At 38.8% G+C, this 27,577-nt stretch overlaps 2 protein-coding genes and 1 pseudogene across 8 annotated transcripts in view; all 3 read left to right on the forward strand.

The window, feature by feature from the left end:
• The window catches only part of FMO5 (flavin containing dimethylaniline monoxygenase 5), a 36,848-nt gene extending 18,899 nt beyond the window's left edge, over positions 1-17,949 (forward strand). For 5 of the 7 annotated variants that reach the window (XM_063717837.1, XM_063717842.1, XM_063717833.1 and 2 more), the window contains exons 7-9: positions 5,485-5,837; positions 11,940-12,012; positions 14,942-17,949. In XM_063717837.1, coding sequence (XP_063573907.1) covers positions 5,485-5,837; positions 11,940-12,012; positions 14,942-15,287 — 772 coding nt within the window. In that variant the 3' untranslated portion in view covers positions 15,288-17,949. The remainder of the gene's footprint in view (positions 1-5,484; positions 5,838-11,939; positions 12,013-14,941) is intronic. The other 2 variants (XM_024240434.3, XM_054553603.2) reach the window with 2 other exon arrangements.
• LOC100447686 (neuroblastoma breakpoint family member 12) overlaps positions 1-27,577 on the forward strand; it is a 2,265,351-nt gene that overhangs the window by 1,142,924 nt on the left and 1,094,850 nt on the right.
• LOC100437213 (T-complex protein 1 subunit theta-like) lies at positions 2,022-3,902 on the forward strand (annotated as a pseudogene).

Here is a 27,577-nt window from a genome sequence, read left to right on the forward strand (position 1 = left end):
TATAGCTTTAAAAAAATCTTTTTAAATCTAGTATCCTGTCAGGTAATCAATCACACCATTACATTTAGTTGTCATGTCTCTTTAATCTCTCTTTTTTATATATATATTTTTTTTATTATACTTTAAGTTCTAGGGTACATGTGCACAACGTGCAGGTTTGTTACATATGTATACATGTGCCATGTTGGTGTGCTGCACCCATTAACTCGTCATTTACATTAGGTATATCTCCTAATGCTATCTTTCCCCCCTCTTCCCACCCCGCAACAGGCCCTGGTGTGTGATGTTCCCCTTCCTGTGTCCAAGTGTTCTCATTGTTCAGTTCCCACCTGTGAGTAAGAACATGCAGTGTTTGGTTTTTTGTCCTTGCGATAGTTTGCTGAGAATGATGGTTTCTAGCTTCATCCATGTCCCTACAAAGGACATGAACTCATCATTTTTTATGGCTGCATGGTATTCCATGGTGTATATGTGCCACATTTTCTTAATCCAGTCTATCATTGTTGGACATTTGGGTTGGTTCCAAGTCTTTGCTATCTTGAATAGTGCCACAATAAACATAGGTGTGCATGTGTCTTTATAGCAGCATGATTTATAATCCTTTGGGTATATACCTAGTAATGGGATGGCTGGGTCAAATGGTATTTCTAGTTCTTTTTGAGGAATCGCCACACTGTCTTCCACAATGGTTGAACTAGTTTACAGTCCCACCAACAGTGTAAAAGTGTTCCTATTTCTCCATATCCTCTCCAGCACCTGTTGTTTACTGACTTTTTAATGATTGCCATTCTAACTGGTGTGAGATGGTAACTCATTGTGGTTTTGATTTGCATTTCTCTGATGGCCAGTGATTATGAGCCTTTTTTCATGTGTCTGTTGGCTGCATAAATGTCTTCTTTTGAGAAGTGTCTGTTCATATCCTTCGCCCACTTGTTGATGGGGTTGTTTGTTTTTTTCTTGTAAATTTGTTTGAGTTCTTTGTAGATTCTGGATATTAGCCCTTTGTCAGATGAGTAGGTTGCAAAAATTTTCTCCCATTCTGTAGGTTGCCTGTTCACTCTGATGGTAGTTTCTTTTGCTGTGCAGAAGCTCTTTAGTTTAGTTAGATCCTATTTGTCAATTTTGGCTTTTGTTGCCATTGCTTTTGTTGTTTTAGACATGAAGTCCTTGCCCATGCCTATGTCCTGAATGGTATTGCCTAGGTTTTCTTCTAGGGTTTTTATGGTTTTAGGTCTAACATGTAAGTCTTTAATCCATTTTGAATTAATTTTTGTATAAGGTGTAAGGAAGGGATTCAGTTTCAGCTTTCTACATATAGCTAGCCAGTTTTCCCAGCACCATTTGTTAAATAGGGAATCCTTTCCCCATTGCTTGTTTTTGTCAGCTTTGTCAAAGATCAGATAGTTGTGGATATGTGGTATTATTTCTGAGGGCTCTGTTCTGTTCCATTGGTCTATATAAGAAATAATTCTCTCTTTGACATGGGCTTTCTTTTTAAGAACCCAAGGCATTGTTTTGTAGAGAGTCTCTAAATTTAGACTTGCATAGTTTTTTTCCTTTATTATATTCAGGTTAAATGTTTTTGACACATATACTACATAGGGGATGTTGATCTTAGTGGGTCACATCAAGAGCCACAGTATGTCAGTTTATCTCACAGTAATGATGCTAAATTTGACCACTTAGATAAGGTGGTATAGATACCACCAAGTTTCTCCACTATATTTTTTCCCTTTGAAGTTAATCAGTGGGGTGACATTTGGAGATTGTGTTTCCTAAAAACCTTTCCCCTAATTATTTTAGCATGCATGTTTTTGGTGGTTGCAAAATAAATTGAGGCTTTGTTGAATAATAGGAGATAGCCAAACAAATAGAGCAAGGGTACAGCATTCTAATTATAAAAACAAAGTCTTGGAATAGCAAAAAATACATTATGCTCCAGGACCTGCACGTAGTCTGGTATGGCTGGACTATATAGCAAAGATGGAAGAGTGACAGAATGTATCTCCAGGTTTATCAGGCATGAAAACCTTTGGTTCCTCCACGGTCTTCGGAGCGGTCACGTGAACGGCTTCCTGCAGGCTGGCCATGGCGCTTCACGTTCCCAAGGCTCCGGGCTTTGCCCAGATGCTCAAGGAGGGAGCAAAACACTTTTCAGAATTAGAGGAGGCTGTGTATAGAAACATACAAGCTTGCAAGGAGCTTGCCCAAACCACTCGTACAGCATATGGACCAAATGGAATGAACAAAATGGTTATCAACCACTTGGAGAAATTGTTTGTGACAAATGATGCAGCGACTATTTTAAGAGAACTAGAAGTACAGCATCCTGCTGCAAAAATGATTGTAATGGCTTCTCATATGCAAAAGCAAGAAGTTGGAGATGGCACAAACTTTGTTCTGGTATTTGCTGGAGGTCTCCTGGAATTAGCTGAAGAACTTCTGAGGATTGGCCTGTCAGTTTCAGAGGTCATAGAAGGTTATGAAATAGCCTGCAGAAAAGCTCATGAGATTCTTCCTAATTTGGTATGTTGTTCTGCAAAAAACTTTCGAGATGTTGACAAAGTCTCATCTCTACTTTGTACCTCCATAATGAGTAAACAATACGGTAATGAAGTATTTCTGGCCAAGCTTATTGTTCAGGCATGCGTATCTATTTTTCCTGATTCTGGCCATTTCAAAGTTGATAACATCAGAGTTTGTAAAATTCTGGGCTCTGGTATCAGTTCCTCTTCAGTATTGCATGGCATGGTTTTTAAGAAGGAAACCGAAGGTGATGTACATCTGTCAAAGATGCAAAAATAGCAGTGTACTCTTGTCCTTTTGATGGCATGATAACAGAAACTAAGGGAACAGTGTTGATAAAGACTGATGAAGAATTGATGAACTTTAGTAAGGGAGAAGAAAATCTCATGGATGCATAAGTCAAAGCTATTGCTGATACTGGTGCAAATGTCATAGTAACAGGTGGCAAAGTGGCAGACATGGCTCTTCATTATGCAAACAAATGTAATATCACGTTAGTGAGGCTAAACTCAAAATGGGATCTCTGAAGACTCTGTAAAACAGTTGGTGGCTACAGCTCTTCCTAGATTGACACCTCCTGTCCTTGAAGAAATGGGACACTGTGACAGTGTTTACCTCTCAGAAGTTGGAGATACTCAGGTGGTGGTTTTTAAGCATGAAAAGGAAGATGGTACCATTTCTACCATAGTACTTCGAGGCTCTACAGACAATCTGATGGATGACATAGAAAGGGCAGTAGATGATGGTGTTAATACTTTCAAAGTTCTTACAAGGGATAAATGTCTTGTACCCGGAGGTGGAGCAACAGAAATTGAATTAGCCAAACAGATCACATCATATGGACAGACATGTCCTGGACTTGAACAGTATGCTATTAAGAAGTTTGCTGAGGCGTTTGAAGCTATTCCCTGTGCACTGGCAGAAAATTCCGGAGTTAAGGCCAGTGAAGTAATCTCTAAACTTTATGCAGTACATCAAGAAGGAAATAAAAATGTTGGATTAGATACTGAGGCTGAAGTCTGCTGTAAAGGACATGTTGGAAGCTGGTATTCTAGATACTTACCTGGGAAAACACTGGGCTATCAGATTCGCTACTAATGCTGCAGTCACTATACTTAGAGTGGATCAGGTCATCATCGCAAAACCAGATGGTGGGCCCAAGCCTGCAAGTGGGAAGAAAGACTGGGATGATGACCAAAATGATTGAAATTGGCTTAATTTTTACTGTAGGTGAAGGCTGTATTTGTAGTAGTACTCTAAGAATCAGGTGATGTTTTCTTATTCTCCTTAAATTAAGAGGTATTTTGTGTTTGTATTCTTGGCTGGATGTTATAATAAACATATTGTTACTGTCAAAAAAAAAAAAAAAAAGAAAACCTTTGGTCTACTAAATGAAAAGTATGGAATGAAGATAGTCCAAAGCCATTCAAAGATTTAGGCAAGTGAGTAATACCTACATTTTAGAAAGACCATTTTGAAAATGGTGTGGGAGTGGGATGGGACAGGAGGTCCTAAAGACAATTGTATCATCTGGTTGAGATAACAAGTAGATAAAACTATTTTGGGGATGTTAAGAGGAGAAAGGGAAAAGGCTTGGTGACCAGATACATAACTCATGGTTTTGTGGGTTGGGCAATAATATGGATGGATGGTGGTATTGCTGGTGAAAAGGAGTAGGTTTGGAGAAAAAGACGAAATCATGAGGTTGGAATGCAGAACACAATCGACCTAGTGTCAAAGCATAACTAAATGCAACAAACCAGTAGTGGTAATTTAAACATATAAAATTCCTGAGGCCAGGACAGCTCTGTCTGAAGATGAGTTAATATAATATTCAGGCATTAAGACTGCTTTTTAGGCCAGGTGCCGTGGCTCACGCCTGTAATCCCAGCACTTTGGGAGGCCGAAGTGGAAGGATCACAAGGTCAGGAGTTCGAGACCAGCTTGGCCAACATGGTGAAACCCCGTCTCTACTAAAAATACAAAAATTAGCCAGGCATGGTGGCAGGTGCCTGTAGTCCAAGCTACTCGGGAGGCTGAGACAGGAGAATCGCTTGAACCTGGGAGGTGGAGGTTGCAGTGAGCCAAGATCATGCCACTGCATTCCAGCTTGGGCAAAAGAGTGAGACTCTGTCTCAAAAAAAAAAAAAAGACTGCTTTTTAGAAAGATCCACGATACTAGAAACCAGCCTTATTATTATTAAAAGTAATGGCAAAAAATAAGCAATTACTTTTGCACCAACCCAATGTTTCCAGTATCCGTATCCTATGCTGTCCCTAGGAAACAATAACAAGCCCAAAGTATACCAAGATAATTCATTGAAAACAACTTTGAGACAAATTCTAAAATCCTAGGCTGTGTATCATTAGACAAGTCACATAACTTTTCTAGGCCTCAATTTCCTCATTTATAAAACCTGGATAATGACACCCATTCTGCTTCCTTCATAGAGTTTTGTGAGAGTCAAGTTAATGCATGTAAAAGCAACTTATAAACTGTAAATTGCTACATGCATGTAATTTATTATACAGTTTGGAAAACAGTGGCCTAAACCTAGCTCTTGAGCTTTTGAAACTGGAAATGAGACTGAACAGAATGTTGACAGCTTAGTTCTGTCAGACTTCTTGATATGAGGATACAAACTATTGACCTGTGGCCTTATCATATCACACACAGAATATTACTGTTACTCGAGAAATCATATATGCACTCCTCAAACACAAAGCTCTTCCTTCACTCCTCCAACACTCTCCCTTTCAGTGCATCCAGGGTCCAACTTCAGATCTGATCTTGATCTGTGCCAACCTAGTGTAAATTAGACCTTTCCAAACTTCATGCATAGACCAAGGGGAAGATTATTGGCATACTGTTTACCTCCACCAAAGCAAAATTTTACTTAGATGGTACTGATTTCTCTTTCTCTCATTTCTCCACTTGATCTTTGTCACCACTCACAGAGCTCTGAGTCAGCATCCAACCGTAAATGATGACCTGCCAAATCGTATCATTTCTGGCTTGGTGAAAGTGAAAGGAAATGTGAAGGAATTCACAGAGACAGCTGCCATATTTGAGGATGGCTCCAGGGAGGATGACATTGATGCTGTTATCTTTGCCACAGGCTATAGCTTTGCCTTTCCGTTTCTGGAAGATTCCGTCAAAGTGGTCAAAAACAAGATATCCCTGTATAAAAAGGTCTTCCCTCCTAACCTGGAAAGGCCAACTCTTGCAATCATAGGCTTGATTCAGCCCTTAGGAGCCCTTATGCCCATTTCAGAGCTCCAAGGACGCTGGGCCGCTCAGGTATTTAAAGGTAAGTGACCATGCAAATAGACTACTTAATACTTAGTGATATGTTTACCTCTGTTTAGGTACTTGTTTTTAAATAGCTAGAGATAGCATGTATTATTACAACAGTGCCTAGCACAAAGTTAGTACAGAAAAATTTATTTTTGAGTGAATCTAAAGTAGCAATTTATAACCATGGACATACATCATACCTGGGAAATTTTTCCAAGCTATGCATGCTTTGACACCATCCCTGCTGATGCTTATTTAGTTAGTCTGGGGTGGGGCAGTCATAACATCTTTGGGAAAAATATTCCCCAGTAATTCCAATGTGTACTCCAAATTAGAATTTACTCATCTAGATTTTAGGCAACTGGCATATATTTGTGAAGTAAAATAGTTTTATCTTCTTTCATTACAGATAAAATAAAATATAGAAATAGTATGACTTGATTTCAGCCAAAAATTAAGACCTGGTTGGAGACTAGTCAATATTGTAGGATATTCAATCTCCCAAATTCTCACTTTTCTCCTTTTGTGTCCCCTCTTTCAGTTTTGGCTAGGAATATATGAAAAAAAAAATGGGGAATAGGTTTCATATGAGTCAGTAGAATGATATAGCTTCCAAAGAAATAATTAAATCTAGCATCATTAAAAAACTATAATGTCCTAGAACATTACAACTGTTGTTCTCTAAACTGGCCAGACCACACCTAATGATACATTTTAAAAGTGAAGCTGGAGTGCGTTTAATAAGGAGAGAGATAAAAATTTTTTAAGGGATTTGAAAACATGCCATCTGAAGTACAACTGAAAAAGCTGGAGAGAGATTTAGCCTGGAGAAGATAAACTTCAGGAGAGATATGAGAATTTCCTTCAAACATCTGAAGGGAAGGCCCATGGAAGAAGGATTAGATTTACTCAGTATAGCTTCAAAGGGTCAAACCAGAATCAAGGATTGAAATCTTGAGGGTTACACATCAGCTTACCATTAAGAAAAAAATCCAAAACCTTTTTCCTATCAGCCAATGCCATTTCATGATGGAACCGGCTGCCTCTGAAATTCTAAGCAGAAAAGGAAAAGGATGCCAAATGACTGAATGCTCACTGGGCCGGGGCAGGAGAGGGGGAAGGTATGGAGTAGATTCAAGCCTCAGGATAGAGAGAAACAAGATGATGTTTAAGGGTCCTTCTAAAGAAGAAATTCACTGATTCTATGGTTGTTATAACAAAATTTGCTATTGTTACTAGCATTTAATTAAAACTACTCGAGTTCCTGTTGGAATTACACCTTTTTTGTTTTCCCTAGTGAAAATCTTCACAGTTGCAGAGAAAAAAAGAACCAATGGTATTAGAGTTGATAGTTCAACAACCTTTCTAAATTTCCCCAAATTTCCATTACTTCCAGTCCTATCCAGCAGATTATGTACTACCTGAGAGAACTATACAAGCAGTCAAAGGCAAATAGCCCATTAAGTTGGCCTAATTCTAGTCATATTAAAGTGATCTTTTAATTGGGTCAATTACATAAGGGGAGAACAGTTCATTAAAACAGGCCACAGCATCTTAGTATACTTTAAGCAACTGGGACTCTTTTCCGAGACCAAGTGAATTCTTGAGAGGAAATAGAGAAAATGAGTATTTGCAAGAGTCTGCATTATGGCTATGAGATTATGGGATCTTAGGGAAAATGTACAAAAAGCCCAGCTTCCTATGCTAGCAGAAGCCTAGTGCTAATTCCTCCAGCTTTTTTCTAACACCTAGAAGGAAGAAATCTTCAGAATTCTATAACTTTACCAGACTTCCAACAGGAACCCTGGGTTTTTTATTCTGTCCATGGCCAATCTGTCTGCCTCCCACATTCTTGCCTTTCTCTTCCCTGAATTATCCCTTCACTATGCCAATTTTAAACCCTCTGGATTAGCTTGTTTTTCCCATTTTTTTCATGTCTGCCCAACAAAGCCTGCCTCCTTCCCTGTCTCTCCCCTACCAAGCCCCATTTTCCTTCTTCTTCTGTTCTCTGGATTGTTCTCTTGTCAAGAAAATATTCTACTCTTTTCTAGAACACTGAATTTACTTCCTTGCCTTGACTGAAATGAAACATAGTTTCTTTTTTGATTGCCTCTTTTGCAGCCCTTGCAAGTGTTTTATTTTCACTCAGCAACTTTCTTTCCTTGAAAACTATATTAAGTTACACCAAATCTCTGGATCACAAGAAGGCATTATGTCATAGCCTGGCATTAAAGTTCCTCCACAAATTGGATACAACCTCCAACTTCAGGCCCATCTTTCTTTTTTTTTTTTTTTTTTTTGAGACCGAGTCTCGCTCTGTCGCCCAGGCTGGAGTGCAGTGGCGCTATCTCGGCCCACTGCAAGCTCCACCTCCCAGGTTCAGACCATTCTCCTGCCTCAGCCTCCCGAGTAGCTGGGACTACAGGTGTCCACCACCACGCCCGGCTAGTTTTTTTGTATTTTTAGTAGAGACAGGGTTTCACCATGTTAGCCAGGATGGTCTCCATCTCTTGACCTCGTGCCACCCACCTCAGCCTCCCAAAGTGCTGGGATTACAGGCATGAGTCACTGTACCCAGCCTCAGGCCCATCTTTCACTAGTCTTTACCATACTTCCTACAATACTCTAGATGCACTGGATGACGTACCCACTAAGCAGCAAACACAGCAGGTACCCTTGTACCCTGTGCTTTTGCTTCCACTGTCCTTTCTTCTTGTTATGCCCTCCTTTTACTTTTTATTTGTATAGGAAAAGTCTATGCATATTTCTTCCCTCCCTTTGTAATATAGTGATAGCTCCTTAAGTAAAGGACTCATGTATATTTGCCTTTGTATTGCAAGCCTAGACTCCACTGATCCCACAGAAATACAAACTACCATCAGAGAATACTACAAACACCTCTCCGCAAATAAACTAGAAAATCTAGAAGAAATGGATAAATTCCTTGACACATACACCCTCCCAAGACTAAACTAGGAAGAAGTTGAATCTCTGAATAGACCAATAACAGGCTCTGAAATTGTGGCAATAATCAATAGCTTACCAACCAAAAAGAGTCCAGGACCAGATGGATTCACAGCCAAATTCTACCAGAGGTACAAGGAGGAACTGGTACCATTCCTTCTGAAACTATTCCAATCAATAGAAAAAGAGGGAATCCTCCCTAACTCATTTTATGAGGCCAGCATCATCCTGATACCAAAGCCTGGCAGAGACACAACAAAAAAAGAGAATTTTAGACCAATATCCTTGATGAACATTGATGCAAAAATCCTCAATAAAATACTGGCAAACAGAATCCAGCAGCACATCAAAAAGCTTATTCACCATGATCAAGTGGGCTTCATCCCTGGAATGCAAGGCTGGTTCAACATACGCAAATCAATAAATGTAATCCAGCATATAAACAGAACCAAAGACAAAAACCACATCATTATCTCAATAGATGCAGAAAAGGCCTTTGACAAAATTCAACAACCCTTCATGCTAAAAACTCTCAATAAATTAAGTATTGATGGGACGTATCTCAAAATAATGAGAGCTATCTATGACAAACCCACAGCCAATATCATACTGAATGGGCAAAAACTGGAAGCATTCCCTTTGAAAACTGGCACAAGACAGTAATGCCCTCTCTCACCACTCCTATTCAACAGAGTGTTGGAAGTTCTGGCCAGGGCAATTAGGCAGGAGAAGGAAATAAAGGGTATTCAATTAGGAAAAGAGGAAGTCAAATTGTCCCTGTTTGCAGATGACATGATTGTATATCTAGAAAACCCCATTGTCTCAGCCCCAAATCTCCTTAAGCTGATAAGCAACTTCAGCAAAGTGTCAGGATACAAAATCAATGTACAAAAATCACAAGCATTCTTATACACCAATAACAGACAGAGAGCCAAATCATGAGTGAACTCCCATTCACAATTGCTTCAAAGAGAATAAAATACCTAGGAATCCAACTTACAAGGGATGTGAAGGACCTCTTCAAGGAGAACTACAAACCACTGCTCAATGAAATAAAAGAGGATACAAACAAATGGAAGAACATTCCATGCTCATGGGTAGGAAGAATCAATATCGTGAAAATGGCCACACTGCCCAAGGTAATTTATAGATTCAATGCCATCTCCATCAAGCTACCAACGACTTTCTTCACAGAACTGGAAAAAAACTACTTTAAAGTTCATATGGAACCAAAAAAGAGCCCGCATCACCAAGTCAGTCCTAAGCCAAAAGAACAAAGCTGGAGGCATCACGCTACCTGACTTCAAACTATACTACAAGGCTACAGTAACCAAAACAGCATGGTACTGGTACCAAAATGGAGATATAGATCAATGGAACAGAACAGAGCCCTCAGAAATAACACCACATATCTACAACCATCTGATCTTTGACAAACCTGACAAAAACAAGCAATGGGGAAAGAATTCCCTATTTAATAAATGGTGCTGGGAAAACTGGCTAGCCATATGTAGAAAGCTGAAACTGGATCCCTTCCTTACATCTTATACAAAAATTAATTCAAGATGGATTAAAGACTTACATGTTAGACCTAAAACCATAAAAACCCTAGAAAAAACCTAGGCAATACCATTCAGGACATAGGCATGGGCAAGGACTTCACGTCTAAAACACCAAAAGCAATGGCAACAAAAGCCAAAATTGACAAATAGGATCTAATTAAACTAAAGAGCTTCTGCACAGCAAAAGAAACTACCATCAGAGTGAACAGGCAACCTACAAAATGGGAGAAAATTTTCACAACCTACTCATCTGACAAAGGGCTAATATCCAGAATCTACAATGAACTCAACAAATTTACAAGAAAAAAACAACCCCATAAAAAGTGGGTGAAGGATATGAACAGACACTTCTCAAAAGAAGACATTTATGCAGCCAAAAGACACATAAAAAAATGCTCATCATCACTGGCCACCAGAGAAATGCAAATGAAAACCACAATGAGATACCATCTCACACCAGTTAGAATGGCAATCATTAAAAAGTCAGGAAAAAATAGGTGCTGGAGAGGATGTGGAGAAATGGGAACACTTTTACACTGTTGGTAGGACTGTAAACTAGTTCAACCCTTGTGGAAGTCAGTGTGGCGATTCCTCAGGGATCTAGAACTAGAAATACCATTTGACCCAACCATCCCATTACTGGGTATATACCCAAAGGATTATAAATCATGCTGCTATAAAGACACATGCACACATATGTTTATTGCGGCACTATTCACAATAGCAAAGTCTTGGAACCAACCCAAATGTCCAGCAATGATAGACTGGATTAAGAAAATATGGCACATATACACCATGGAATACTACGTAGCCATAAAAAATGAAGAGTTCATGTCCTTTGTAGGGACATGGATGAAACTGGAAACCATCATTCTGAACAAACTATCACAAGGACAAAAAACCAAACACCACATGTTCTCACTCATAGGTGAGAATTGAACAATGAGAACACTTGGACACAGGAAGGGGAACATCACACACACTCTGGGGACTGTTGTGGGGTTGAGGGGAGGGATAGCATTAGGAGATATACCTAATGCTAAATGACGAGTTAATGGGTGCAGCACACCAACATGGCACATGTATATATATGTAACAAACCTGCACATTGTGCACATGTACCCTAAAACTTAAAGTATAATAAAAAAAAAAAGAATTTATTTTTACTTCATTCTCTTTCTGTTGATATAAGGCCCCTTTGTCATCAAGAATACAAGTGCAGCTGTTTTCCCACTCCCCTGCCCTTTAACTTTGTAACTAATTTTCCATATACCTTTAAGGCCATATTCTCATGTCCATATTTCATTTCCCAACTGAAAGACTACATTAGGGAGGAGGCAGGTATTGGTTGGAAGTCAGAGTAGGGGAAATCTCTTCCAAAGACAAAGAAGAATAAGTAGAGTAAGCTACAGATGTTAATATTATATTGTGGTGGTAGTAGAGTAAGGTGATCAAGTGAATTGTAACCTCCTTGAGTACAGGAAACTTATCCTGTATTTCTTTGAATTCTCCATAGCATAGTATTGTTTATAGGATTATTGTTCCTACTGAGGTAATTTTACAGTTAAAATTTTAATTTTTATCTTTAGGGCTAAAGACATTGCCCTCACAGAGTGAAATGATGGCAGAAATATCTAAAGCTCAAGAGGAAATTGACAAAAGGTAAGAAACTCTCCCAGGAAGATATATGGTTACATTTCTACTTATTTCTTAATAAAAGAAATATTGTACTGTATTTAACTGCATCATGTTAGATTAAGGATTTAGATTCTATTGTGAAGAAAAAAAGAAAAATAGTTTGTGACAATAGAATGGAGAAATAGTAGTCTAAATATGGGTAAGAAAAGAGAGAAAAGTTTTAGGTGTCTAAAATCATATGTTTAATGCCTTAAAAAAGTCACATAGGAAAACACATACGGAAATAAAATCAGAAGGCAGAAGGTATATTATTTTTGTGAGGATTACTTCAAGTGCTAGTAGACTTGCCAGAGGAAGGAATAGTGACAGTAAATGAATGAGAGGTAGCTATGGGTGAATTACAAATCTGTAGGTAGATTTACAAGTCTGCAGTGGCCACTTTGCTGGCAATGCTCATGTGACAGCACACTCAAGTCATAGTGGCTCATGGTATGAATAGTCCATGTGAGTTGGGAACATGGTAACAGCCAGCTGCTTAGTGTTTTGATGAACACAGTCATTTAGCAGTCTGAATTTCAGAACTTAAGGTCAATTGCTGGGTGTTTTTTATTTGGACAAAGTGGAAATTGATGGTAACTCTCTAAATTTCTGTGGAAAACTGAGAGACAAAATCATTCCAGGCCTAAAGAGATGGTTATCTTCAACTGATTATACTTGCATAACTTTCCCTTGTGTGGGAGGAAGAGAAAGTAAGTTTTTATTTAATTCCGTTACCACTTCCAGGTGCTCTCCTATTTTCCTCCTTCCTTTCACTGCCAAACTTCTGCACTAAATTTTCTAAATTCTCACCTTTTGCTCCCTCGTAAGACTTCTGCATTGTTAACTTCCACCCTTACTCCTTAAACTGCCTTTTTTTTTTTTTTTTTAGATGGAGTCTCACTCTGTCACTCAGGCTGGAGTCAGTGGCACGATCTTCACTCACGGCAACCTCCGCCTCCTAGGTTCAAGCGATTCTCCTGCCTCAGCCTCCTGAGTAGCTGGGACTACAGGTGTACGCCACCAAACCCAGCTAATTTTTGTATTTTTAGTAGAGATGGGATTTCTCCATGTTGGCCAGGCTGGTCTCAAACTCCTGACCTTGTGATCTGCCTGCCTCAGCCTCCCAAAGTGCTGGGATTACAGGCATGAGCCACCGTGCCCAGCCGGAAACTGCTCTCTTAAAGGTCACCTGTGACCAACTTCATTGTCCTTCTTCTCACTACTGAGTTTGGTGCTTTTAAACTTTTCTTCCTTCTTGGAGTGCTTTCTTTTCTGGCTCTAATGTATCTTATTTTAACTTTCCTCCTCTCTTTCCTTTGACTTATTTTTGTCTAACCACCTTCTACCCTGAGTAGTCAGTAACCCAAGGATATAATGTAACCTTTTTTTTTTTAACTTCCGAAATAGTAAATATTTATTTATTTATTTATTTTTATTATATTTAAGTTCTAGGGTACATGTGTACAATGTGCAGGTTTGTTACATATGTATACATGTAACCTTTATTAAAGGCCCACTATGTGTATACATTGTTTTATATGAGTTTATTTAATCTGCATAATCAAGGCAGGAGCTAGTGAACCTCTTTTGTGAAACCTTCATGAATACTATAGCTCTTCTTTTTTTTTTTTTTTTTTTTTTTTTTGATATGGGGTCTCACTCTGTTACCCAGGCTGGAGTGAAGTGGCGTGATCTTGGCTCACTGCAATTCCTGGGGTCAAGCAATTCTCCCACCTCAGCCTCCTGAGTAGCTGGGACTACAGGCACACTAACAATGCCCGGCTAATTTTTGTATTTTCTGTAGAGATGGGGTTTCACCATGTTGCCTAGGCTGATCTCGAACTCCTGAGCTCAAAGTGATCCACCTGCCTCGGCCTCCCAAAGTGCTAGGATTACAGGCATGAAACACCACGCCCAACCTCATGAATAGTATAGATCTTGACCTACTATTATAGGATAAATAAATGCATGCCTACAAACTCTTGAGCCAACATATTGTTCATAAGAGAAAGCTCTCAAATTCTTTACTGTTTTACCTTTTTCTCTCCTAAATCTAGTCCCATTTCAATAAATTCCTACTTGACCCTCTATCAGGTCCTCTGAAATTCCATCTCACCAGTTCTACCTCAAATTTATTTTCTATCGTTTTTTTCCTGTCCCTGTTCTTGGATTCTTCAATCTCAATTGGCTTGACTTGGCTTTTCTCTTCCTTTCTGTCCTACAGTTCTTTCTTTTCATTACAGAAAGTAAAAAGTGAAAGTCACTCATTAGCTCACCAAATCCCACTCCACCACACAGATATCACTGTTAATCAACCACATTTTCCCCCTAAAAAGTCCTTTTAAATCTTTAAATCTGCACTTGGTGTAATCATTTCATTTTTCTCCATTTGGAGGGCTACTTCCTCTTGTGGAATAGATCATTCTCCCTCATCCTTTCAGGATTCCAAATTAATATTGGCCCTGGGAAGTCCTGCCCTGTGGACCCTGTCACCACTGCCCTCATAAAATAATAGAGGATGCCACACTTGAGAATTTTTGTGATGGGTTTTCTCTTTCTCATAACATCAGAGTCCTTTGTATCTGGATGTGCTATACCTGCCCCTCATCTTATCTGTATCTTTCACATCCTTCAAGAACCGAACGATTACAGCTCTCTTTTAACTATCCCCTCTCCACATTTCTATTCTGCAGTCTGAAACCACTCAGAAGTCTCGCTTCATGTTTATCTGTCTTATCTCCTTTTCTAAGTCCTAAGATCCTTAAGGACAGTGACAAATGTTTTATCTTTCTTCTCTATATTCCACAGCTCCTAGTCCGATATTGAGCCAATAGCAGGCACTCAGAAGGCAGTAATTGATTGACTGACTGACTGAATTATTGACAGGCCATGTTTTCTGTCTTTTCTACTTTAGGTATGTGGAGAGCCAACGCCATACCATTCAGGGAGACTACGTAGATACCATGGAAGAGCTTGCTGATTTGGTGGGGGTCAGGCCCAATCTGCTGTCTCTGGCCTTCACTGACCCCAAGCTGGCATTACACTTATTACTGGGACCCTGCACTCCAATCCACTATCGTTTACAGGGCCCTGGAAAGTGGGATGGGGCTCGAAAAGCTATCCTCACCACAGATAATCGCATCAGGAAGCCTCTGATGACAAGAGTAGTTGAAAGGAGTAGTTCTATGACTTCAACAATGACAATAGGCAAGTTTATGCTAGCTCTTGCCTTCTTTGCTATAATTATAGCTTATTTCTAGTTGTCCTATTGTCACTGCCCTGTTTTTCATTGCGAAGCTTATCTACAGATGCCTTCAGAATCTGACGAGACTCTCAGTTTCATATTGCCCAGAAATCTACTTTAATATCTCTTTCGGAAGCATTAATTCACTTTCCTTTTTCCTACAATGAAACCTGTTTTCCATTTGTATTAACTCATCTCCCTTCCACTCATGATCCGTCACTCTTCCTTGCGGTAATCCCTAGACTGGGAGCTCAGGTACTCTTGTAGTCATCTTTGTATGTCTTTAGCAGAGTTCTTGACATGTGGTAGGTGCTTAATAAATGTTTGTTGTTTATCAAATTTTATGGTAGGGAGAGTAAGTCAGCATCTGTATAAAATCGCTTACTCCACGTAACTCTTCTTCTGATACGGTTTGATTTTCTATTAGAAGCTCAATTTTAGTATTTTTTCATATTATAACTAAATATGTTTCCTGAGAGATAAGAGAAATAATGTTCTTACAATAGTTGTATGTGTCTAAGATAAGACATATAGATGCTTAAGACATTTTGTTTCACTTGCTATTCACTAGTGTACTTGAAACATGGTCATTTTTAGCCCTTTTCCTTAGGAACCATGTCTTTATTTTCTCAATAAAGAAATTACTTTTGACTTTCTAGGCTCACAGTCATTCAGATCATCTACCATCTGCCAATGAGATCAACTTGGTTGAGAATTTTGGGATTTTAAATTAGCTGTCCTACCTTTCTAAATCTCTTTGTTCCCATATTAGGATCCAACAAAACTTTATCTTAGGAAATATGATAAGTAGCTTCCAACTGTTGTAGTGTGGTCTACAAATGTGATTTGATTCATCTTCCCCCCACTCTAATTTTCTCCCCTTTTCTCCTCCCTTACATGGAGTCTAAGTAGTAAGTATTTGAACAAGTCATTTATGTATTAAATTAGAATTGATATTAACTAAATGTAGGAACATTCTGCTTATACCAGTTTTTCTCATGTCATAAAGTGTAGTTCTGAAAAACAGAGCAAATGAAATGCAAAGCAGGGACTTGGGTTGACATCTCAGTGCCACTGATGATTCTGTTTTCTCATCTGTGGAAGTTTCACTGTTCTTGTTTCATGGAGAAATTAACTAAGTGTCAGCTGTCAGGCACACTGAACTCAGGTGATGTTCATTAATAGCTGTTGTACAATATGTTTGTATTTGGATTGCTGCTTATTACTTAACAACAGGATAAACCTGAACAATGGAAAAGAACAACAGTAGAGAGTATTATCTTTCCAAATACAAACACCTGTAAGAGAACCGGAAATGTGAGAACTACAACTTCATCTTATTTAAACACTTGAACAATTGCCGGCCCTTTCACCGAATTTACCTGTGGAATGCCTTTTGAGAGTTAGAAACTGAGAACTAGTATTACTTTTCAGGTCTTTTGCTTTCCCTAATCCTTGTGATACTGGAGATTTATCATCTATTAAAATGGACCTAGTATTTTTAAATCTGCAGATCAAAAGCAAATTGAATGTCTCTTGCTTCCTTTTAATTTCTTTTAACATATTAATTTCTTTTTTAGCATGTAAATTTGTTGAATTAACAGCCCTTTGATAATATAATTCCTAGTTATCAGCAATAAGTACACCAGTGTCTTTTTTAAATTAGGAGTATGTAATTCTAAATTAATTGATTCTCTCATTGTACATATTATATGTAAGGCTACAAAAAAAAATCATTGGTTAATGATTTTTTAGCTCAACCAAGGTAAAAGTAAGATGTGAACAGGAAATTGAACTCAAAACAACTTAAGATACAAAGCTCTTGTTACTGATAATGTCTAATAATATTCATCAATTTACCATATCTTGCTCTTATATTAAAATGTTCTATCATTTTCCTAATTATTTTAAAGTCAATTATGAAAAAATATATTCTTGTAGTGCCAGAAAATTGAATACATTAATAAATGGGGTAGAATAGATGAATCTCCCATGAAGAAGAATTCCAAATAACTTATGAACTCTGCCCTCAAGGATATGGAGCAGAGCCTCCTACTTCTCCAGTGCGAGCTGAATAGTGACTTCCTTCCAAAAATTACACATGAAAAGGGGGAAAATAACTTTGTAGTGGAGAAATCTGATAAACACTATCTCAGCTAGGTTATCAAGATTAACACTAACAGTAATAAGTCACATTGATAGTATGCACCTTTGAGATGAAGTGATGAGAAGGCCACTTTACCTCTCTGCTGTATTCCTCTCAAAAACCATAATGCAGTCTAACCATGAGAAAAACATCAGACAAACCCAAGTTGAAGAATATTCTACAAATACCTGACTACCTCAAAACTGTCAAGATCATCAACAAAGAAAGTCTGAGAAATTGTCCCGGAATAAAGGGGCCTAAGGAGACATGACATCTAAATGTAATGTAGTATCCTGGATGGGCTCCTGCAACAGAAAAAGAACTTTAAGTAAAAATTAAGGGAATATTAATAAAGTATGCATTTTGGTTAATAATGTATCAATATTGGTTTATTAGTTGTGACAAATGTACCACAGGAATGTAAAATGTCAACAATAAAGGAAATTGGATGTGGGGTATATGAGAATGCTGTACTATTTTTGCAACTTTTCTTAAATCTAAAACTCTTATAAAATTTAAAAATAAAAAGAAATGTGGAGTTATTATTATTATTTTTTGGCTCAGGATTTGACCCAGAGCTATGGTCTGGCAGAATTTTCTCAGAGGAGGAATACTGGCTAGTACAAGTCATTCAAATTACTATGTTTTTCTATGATTTCTCCACAAATTAAGTTGCTTTAATAATGCATAATGTAACTTAATTCAGCAGTTTTGCTTCCTTTGCTGAGTAAGTATATACTATAATTATAGAGAATGTAAAATGGTGATATAAAGTCAAAATACACAACTTCCTAAAATCACTTAGATATGTTCTTTCTTGAAGCTGCGCACATTAACCCAGCAGACCCCACTAGCAAATTTATGGTATGTTGATGTCATGTACATTCATCAATAAGATTATGTTACTTAATACTGGGCCTGTTAATTTTGTTAGGAGTAATACAGCATTTAAACAACCTCCAGACTGCCTAATGGAATTTCTCAGAGTGCCAAGTTTTTCCATGCTTTTATACACATTCTTGTGCTGTACTTTCCTCGTGATAAATTCTCCACTGGCCCAGCTGGCTAACAGCTATACCATCGTCCAGATTCAGGTCATCTGTTATCTCTTCAGGGATTATCTTCCTGACCCTCAGTATGAAATAGGTCACCTTCCTCTGTGCTCTCATTACAACTAGTGTTCTTCTCAATTACATTTTATGAATAGCCTTATCATAATATACAACAATAGTTGGTTCTCTCACCTGTCTCCTCCTTGAACTAGCAACTCTTCGAAGGAATACATTTTTTACTTAATCTGTGTGTTCCTAGTGCCTAATGTAGTGGCTGGAACATAGTAAGACCTCAGTAAGTTAAGAATTAATTAAATGAATACATTCAATATGGGAGGTAAATAGATGACTTTTAAAGGATTAAATCAAACAGTGAATAATTCTTTTAGAAAAAGTGACGAAGGAGATTAAAGGGTGATTAACATTTTGAAATGTCTGCAGGACAAGCATGTTCTTCCAAAAACTGTTCCGAGTCATTGATCTGAATCAGTATGTTATCTTTTTTTTTTTTTTTTTTTTTTGAGATGGAGTCTTGCTCTGTCGCCCAGGCTGGAGTGCAATGACGCCACCATCTCGGCTCACTGCAAGCTCCGCCTCCAGGGTTCACGCCATTCTCCTGCCTCAGTGTCCCTGTAGCTGGGACTACAGGCGCCCGCCACCACGCCCAGCTAATCTTTGTATTTTTAGTAGAGACGGGGTTTCATCGTGTTAGCCAGGATGGTCTCAATCTCCTGACCTCGTGATCCGCCAACCTCGGCCTCCCAAAGTACTGGGATTACAGGTGTGAGCCACCGTGCCCGGCCTGGTATGTTATCTTTAATGTTTAGTTGTGGTTTAAAACACAAGTGATATGTCCTCATCTATAATTCATTTCCTCAATCAAACACAAGACATAAGAAGCCAAGATCTTAGTACAAGAAAGAAGGTAGGGTATATATATGTCATCCTTGACCCTCATGCTGCCCTAATTTCACTGCTGTTCTGTCTTGCTTTCCCAAATTCCCCAGCTCCTTTGAAGCACCCATAACTTCTGATTGAAATTATTTGCAGAATTGTTGACTCCCCTTCATTCAGTAAAGATTTTAGCACCAAGCTCTCTGCCTCTCTATAATATAAAACTACTCCTGTAGTTGGTTTTAACACTGATGTAGGTAATACTTTCACCAATCCAATGTCTTAGTCAGGATTAGCTTCAGCTGCATTTAACAGAAAATCCCCAAATAACAATGACTTAAATAAGATTTAAGTTTATTTTCCTCTTATATTAAAAAAGTCTGGAAGTAGATAGTCCTAAGATGATATAACAGTTCTTCAGCTTCTCTTTCTGCTCTACTATATTCAGCATGTACCTTATACTTCATGGTCCAAGATGGCCCACTGTAGCTATAGCCATTATATGGACATTCTACACACAAGGAAGCAGAAATGTAACAAGGGCACACCCCTTTTCTTTTAAGGAGACTTTACAAAAGTTCCACTTAACATTTTCACTTAGTGTTATTGGAAGAACTTAGTTACATATCTAGCTACTAGGGAGACTACAAAATGTGTCTTTATACAGAGAGACAATATCTCAGGAAAAAAAACCAAGGTTCTGTTATTAAGAAGGAAGAGAGAATGAATGTTGAGGTCGATCTCTAACACTCTGCTATCTGGCCCTTTAGTTATGTGATCTTCTTACTCCAGTGATTTTATAATCTGCCTCATCTCAACTACCTATACCCACATGGACATATCTAAGACATTGTCATGAATAACTGCAACACCACTAAAGTCTCAATTTCAAGCATCCCACTCTCTAAAACTCTCTCCTACCTTTTCAGTTCATTCACTCTGGTACTCCAACTCCAGCAGTTCTTTGACTCCACTGGGCTGCCCATCAACCCGCTGTCTTCATTTCCCAGCCCACCTCATTTAAAATGCATGGTCCAACATTATAATCACACCCTACCATGCACTCTCAATTCCTTTGTTGCTCTCCTCCATACTTGCTTAGCTAAACTTCATCTTTGGTTATCTGCCTGCATCAAAACAGCTAAACATGACAAGAGAAAAATACTAGTATGGTGACTTGCCTTGTCTGAAATTCATAACCGCTGAACATAGGTAGACCTTCAGTGCTACTGCCAATCATACTTCATTTTTCTAGACAATTCTCTGTCCCACCTTTCTAGTTGATTACTGCATATAACCTATCTCCTCAAACCTCAAATATGTTGTGTCCTTTCCTCACAGTCAGCTAATCATCATCTCTTTTTTTCCTCTAAGAAAACGGAAACAATCAAAAGACTTTCACATATCTTCACTCTGTGATGAGGTTTTTAGTTGGGGCTAGTCACATAGGCACCCTCTGCTTAGCACGTATCAGAATTCCAGACTCCCAGAAGAAAAGCAAGTGTTCAGCATAAATCAATTGTTTGTACAAACAGTTTTAAAAAAGTGAGCCACTCTTATCAGTTAAGGTGGTAAGAAACCTCCCAAAATCCAAGTTCCCAAATCCCATCCATGGGCCAAACTTGCAAGCTAAAGCAGTCACAAGCATGGAGTTGTGCTCTAATTCCTTGAGGGGGCAGTAGCTACATAAATTATCTGGAATTCTGTATGAGAGATTTGTTCCCCCACATCCTAGTTGATTTTAATTGTTTATTTTTTAGGTATGGGAAGCATTATTATGGTTCTAACAGTCAGCTAACTCCTTTCTGCACAATGCCTTTTACTGGGGATCTTGAATACTGGTCTCTAGACCCTTGTCTAGCCCGCGTTTCTCAAAATGTGGTCCCTGAGGCAGAAACATCAGCCTTGTACTTGATACAAGTCCTCAGGCCCCACTCCAGACTTACAGAATCAGAAACTCTGGGTACATAGACCAGCAATCTGCATATTTGACCCTCTAGGTAATTTTGATGTATGGTAAAGTTTGATTTAGTCAAAAGGAGAGGTGGACCTGTATCTGTTCTGTCAGGCCTCTCACTGATCCTTAGGCTTTTATTGTACTCTATTATCTGCTAGTACCAATAGCTTCTGACTTGTGAAAATTGGGTGGGTAGGGGTGAGAAATGGCATGGAGCTGGGGTGTGTTCAAACCGGCATCTCCCTTTCTCTGAGAATTTTAAGTAAACTTATTTTAAGGCTCTTTTCAGGCCAGACGCAGTGGCTCATGACTGTAGTCCCAGCACTTTAGGGGGCCAAGGTGGGTGGATCACGAGGTCAAGAGATGGAGACCATCCTGGCCGGAATGGTGAAACCCCGTCTCTACTAAAAAGTACAAAGATTGACTGGGCGTGGTGGCACGCACCTGTGGTCCCAGCTACTCAGGAGGCCGAGGCAGGAGAATTGCTTGAACCTGGGAGGTGGAGGCTGCAGTGAGCTGAGATCACGCCGCTGCACTCCAGCCTGGCAACAGAGCAAGACTCCGTCTCAAAAAAAAAACAAAAAACAAACAAACAAAAAAAGTTCTTTTCAGAGTCTTTTTTCTCTATTTTCCTGGGTGCAAATTCTCTCATTTGAAGAATCTTCCGACTACAGAACATGACACTGCACTTCCTCATGTACTTTATTATTTTTATTACTTTAGTGATTTTTAAGACTATTTATTTAGAAATTATTTCAGTCCTCCACAAAAGTTACAAAAATAGTACAGTTCTTATATATTCTTTACCAGGCTCCCTAAAGAGAATATTTCACATAACACTATGACAATTATCAAAATAAGAAAATGAACACTGCTATTATATGATTAAGTAAACCATGGACCGCATTCCTATTTTACCACTTTTCTACTAATTTAGTTTTTGTGTTCCAGGATCAGATTCAGGGTCCCATTTTGCATTTAGTTGTTAAGTCTCCTTAGTGTCCTCTAATCTTTGTCAGTTCTTCAGTCTTTTGTTGTCATTCAGGACTTAGGCACTTAAAAAAAAAGAAGTTTCATACTCAAGTTGGATTTAGTTTAACCTAATGTTCCTTTTCTGTCCTGGGATCCCATCCAGGATACCACATTACACTTAGTCATCACCAGGCTCTTCTAGACTGTGACAGTTTCTTATACTTTCCTTGTTTTTGGTGGCCTTGATAGTTCTGAGGAGTACTGGTTAATTTTGTACTTAATTTGAGATTGTCTGATATTTCTTCATGATTAGGCTAGGGCAATGAGTTTCAGGGAGGAAACAGAAATCAAAGATCAAATGCTATTCTCATCATATGTTTACATGCCACTAATGACATTACTAGAGATGTTAGCCTTGATCAGCTGGTTGAGGTAGTGCTCTTCCTCCTTTCCATACTGCGCTCTTTGAAAAACATTTACTAGGCTCGACTCACGCTTATGGGGTGGCAAATTATGTTCCATCTTCTCGAGGGTAGAGTACATACATTTTTTGGAATTTTTCAATATGAGAATTATCTCCCCATTATTTGTTTCTTCAATCATTTACTTGTATCAGTATGAACTCATGGATCTTATTTTATAATTTGGGTTAAATCCAATGCTGAATTACTTATTTTTTGAATTATTCTAGCTTTAGCCATTGGGAGCTCTTTTAGTTGGCTCCTATGTTACTTTGATATACCATCAGTTTTTTGTGTCTTTTTAAAGCACTTGTTTATTTTCTGGCACTATAAGATGTTTCAGACTCATCTTGTATATCCCCTGCCCCAGTCCTAGAATTAGGCATTTTTCTCAAGGGCTCTGGTTCCCTTTGTTGGAGAACAGTATTAGAAACAAAAAACTGGATGCTGGGTGTGCTCCTTGCTTCTGCTTGTCATTGCTTCTAGGCCTTTGGAGGACAGAACTTGGAAATATATGTGTGTATACTAATGTATTACACATGAATCCACATGTATTTTTAAGTATTTCTATGTTTACCCATCTGTATCTATATTAAGCTAAACATTTCATATTGATGCCTCCTACCCTAACCCAGGATTTAATGATCACATGCCTACTCCTCTCATTTTACAGATGAGAAAATTTATGGCTAAAAAGATAAAAGTACTTGCCCTACGTCAAATAATTTTAGAGTTGGCAGCCTATTTGTACCAAATTAATACTCACATGGTGATGATATATACATAGTAGATTCATAGTTAATGAAGATGCTAATTGAGATACTAATTATTCCAGGAATGTATATCTATAATTTTAGAGGAAATTTTCAGTGAATATTTAGTCACAGTATCACTATACACCATATCTATTTAGAGTTGTAGTAGTTTCCTTAGAGATTTCCAGAGCATGTGCTCCTCTAGAGCAGGGGTGGCTCAGCAAAAGCTCAACAAGTATTGGGGCCCTCAATCAAGGTTTGTTGAAATAAATGGACTATACTTATCAAGAAATACTGGCTAAATATTTAACCTGCACCTCATTTATAAAATGAAATATCATGGATCATCTGTTCTGCTTACCCTCATAGGGTGGTTCTGAGGATCACATGATAGAATTTACCTGCAAATCCTTTGGAATCTGAAAGGAAAAATTATGATACTATTTGGGGAAAATTCTGTACCTTTGAATTGGGTTTATCTTCCTTTAGGTGAGCAGAATCACTACTATTTCTCTGCCTGTATAAAAACTATAAAAAGATTAAAATCAATGGTATTTGTTTAAAAATAATTAGTTTACCCAATGGTTGAGTAGTCTCTTGTGTATAAACTCGTATATTTTGCTAACTGATTTTATTAATAGTTTTTAATTTAGGCATAATTTTCATACAATAAAAACTTACTTTTTATTGTACAGTTTGGTGAGTATCAATAACTCCACTACAGTCAAGATACAGACCTGTTCCATACCTCCCCTTCAAAATTTCTTCATGCCCTTTTGTAGTCAATCACTCCCCACCCCCCATCCCCAAGTCCTGGCAAACACTGATCTGTTTTCTGACTGTACAGTCTTCCTTTTTCCAGAATGTCACATAAGTGGAGCCTGGCTTCTTTTACTTCCCATAATGCATTTGAGAGTCATCAATATTATTGTATGTATCGAGTTATTCCTTTTCATTACTGAGTAGTATTCCATTTATAGCTATGCTACATTTTAATTATTGATTCAGCAGATGTATTAGCCTATTTTCACACTGCTATAAAGACATACCTGAGACTGGGTAATTTATAAAGAAAAGAGGTTTAATTTACTTATAGTTCTGCATGGCTGGGGAGGCCTTCAGAAACTTACAGTTATGGCAGAAGGGGAAGCAAGCTCATCTTATGTGGCACAGGCGAGAGACAGTGAGTGTGTGTGAATGAAGGAGGAACTGCCAAACACTTTTAAAACCATCAGCTCTGGTGAGAATTCATGCACTATCACAAGAACAGCATGGGGGAAACCGCTCCCATCATCCAATCACTTCCCTCCCTTGACATGTGGAGGTTATAGGTCCTTCCTTCAACATGTGGGTATTACAATTTGAGATGGGATTTGGGTGGGAACACAGAACCAAACCATATCACCAGGTGAAGGACATTATGTTTTTTCCATTTTAGGGTTTGTGTTTTTTCTATTATATGAATAAATACATATATGTGTTTACAGGTTTTGTGTGAACTTGTTTTTATGTCACTCGGATAAATACTCAGGAGTGGGAATTACTATGCTGCATGATTAAGTAAATGTTTAACTTTATAAAAAAGATCAGATTGTTTTTTGAAACAGTAACCATCAAGATCAGATGTTATACCTATCCTTGGTCATAAATGGAGGATGAAACTTGGTGAGTGGAGATGGGAATATAAACCTCCAGATGCCCAATTTAACCTGTCACCCAGTTCTGTAAAATCAATATACTCTTCCCTCATTCTCACATCCTCACTTCTCAGAGGAAGCGAGATCTCTTTAGCAGTGTGTGTAAAAGCTTGCACGTGAGGCTGCCCATGTTATTTTTCTGTTTATTAGGCAGAATGATTGATCTGAGGAGACCAGTGGCAATGACACCCTAGACACAGTAACATCAGGACAACCCATTACTTTTCCTATTACCTCCTTCTTTTCCTTCCCTCTAGAAAGAAAGAAGAGCATTGGGGTGACAGCAATAAATCTAAAGGGAACAATTATACTGATACTGGTTAAGAGGATCTTGTATCTTTACCTACTTATTCCTGAATCTAAGAAAAAAAAAAGGAATTTGGAACTAAGGAGAATTCATTCTTCCTACAGTGTCACATTACATTTGTTCTGTGTCTAAAACATGCAATATTCAAAACTGACTTTTATTATTAACTGTTGAGTGACTTACAAATGTTGTTAGAGCAGAGCAGGGCAGAACAGTGTCATGGATAATCTTCCAAAGCAGATAATTCAAAAGTCATTTCCATTTAGCTGTGCAAAAACAGTTTATTTCTCTCCTTCAGTTTTCCATTGGTTAACATACTTAGTTTGTTTCTGCTAAGCTGATTTGACTACTGCAAGGAAATACATACCAAAGACATATTATTTGGCATGGTGAAACCACCTTGGGGTCAGAAAACTGAATACTACACAAGTCAAGGTTTAATGTATTCTTTCTTCAAGTGCCTTGCTTCAGTGTCCTATGGTAAGGAATTGAGGGGTGGAGGGAGAAAAGTAGGGATAACCAAAAAGGATGTACTCAGACAGTAAAGATTTTGGAGGGGTGAGAAAGAAGTTGCAGTAAAATCGTACCTTTTTTTTTTTTCTTCCTGTAAACTGTCTTTGGTTTATGAGCCAAAGAATGAGTTTATAAGGAGCAGAGAAAAAATGGGGGAGTAGTGAATTTGTTGTACTTAAGTGGGCTGTCAACTTCATAATATAAAAGTGAACTTTTCAGCAAATAGAGCTGCTCACCCAGAAAGGGTGGCCTATGTAAATTGGGGTTCCCCATCATTGGCCGTGTTTAAGCCTAAGTGGCATATCTGGTTAAAAATGGATTACAGTAAACAGTATTCCTGTATCCTTCATTCCGCAAATGCAAAAGTCTACTCTGTATAAGGTACATGCAGAATATGAAAAGGTATCAAATCTGGATCTGCTCTCTGCCAGCTGTCAAAGCATTGCTTCTCACACACGTTAATGTGACCTTGTTAAAATGCAGATTCTGAACCCTGGGGATGGGGCCAGATTCTGCATTTCTAACAGGCTCCCAGGCGACGCCAACACTGCTGGTCTGTGTAACACAGAGTGATAAACGTTTCTAGAAGGAGACATGCAAATACTTATAATACAAAGTTAAGTACCTTAGGGATTCCACTAATTTTCACAAAAACCTGGATCCCTCCCAACCCTAGAGCTGTCTTTGCCCTTTTTATACCTTTAGTGTTCCTTCTGATGTTTTCGTTGTTGCTATCTTCCTTGAATTTTATTTCTTCTGAGGTTTCTCACTGTGTATGCTGTTTCTTAGCCTAGGAGAGCCTTTTCGTTCTTCTCCTAAGACTAACATTTTACTAATTTGTCAAGGTCTAGTTTTTAAACACGCCATCTTGAATTCTTCCCTGCGACACCAGTCGGGCTGAAAGCTCCTTCCTTGTCTCTCCCCATTGAACAGGTTTTTCTTGCGGCGGGGGGAGGGGGACGGAGTATGCCTGAGTCGCCAGGCTGGAGTGCAATGGCGCGATCTCGGCTCACTGCAACCTCCGCCTCCCGGGTTCAAGCGATTCTTCTGCCTCATCCTCCCAAGTAGCTGTGACTTCCGGCGCGCGCCACCACGCCCAGCTAATTTTTGTATTTTTAGTAGAGACGGGGTTTCACCTTGTTGGCCAGGATGGTCTTGATCTCCTGACCTCGTGATCCGCTCGCCTCCGCCTCCCAAAGTGCTGGGATTACAGGCGTGAGCCACCGCGCCCGGTCAGAACAGTTTTAACCTCCAGCAATGACCACTGCTTCCTTCTGCCTGCAGTTGGAAGTCAGTTTCAGTTTTCTTATTCCCTATAAGGAACCCACCTCTCCGGTCGCCTAACACACAGATGCTGCCCAGAAAACGTGCTGGCGCACCTGAGGCAGGTTAGAAAGCCGCGCCGCTCCTCCCGGCACCGAGTACCATTTGGCACCGAGTACCATTTGCCGAGTACCCGGCACCTCCGAGTGTCATTTGGGGACGTCCCTTCTGCCGGGTAGTCTCAGAGGCCAAGCCCTCCTATGATCCCGGGCGCAGTCTCCCCAGGCGG

This window comes from Pongo abelii, chromosome 1, assembly GCF_028885655.2.
Source record: "Pongo abelii isolate AG06213 chromosome 1, NHGRI_mPonAbe1-v2.0_pri, whole genome shotgun sequence".
NCBI lineage: Eukaryota > Metazoa > Chordata > Mammalia > Primates > Hominidae > Pongo > Pongo abelii.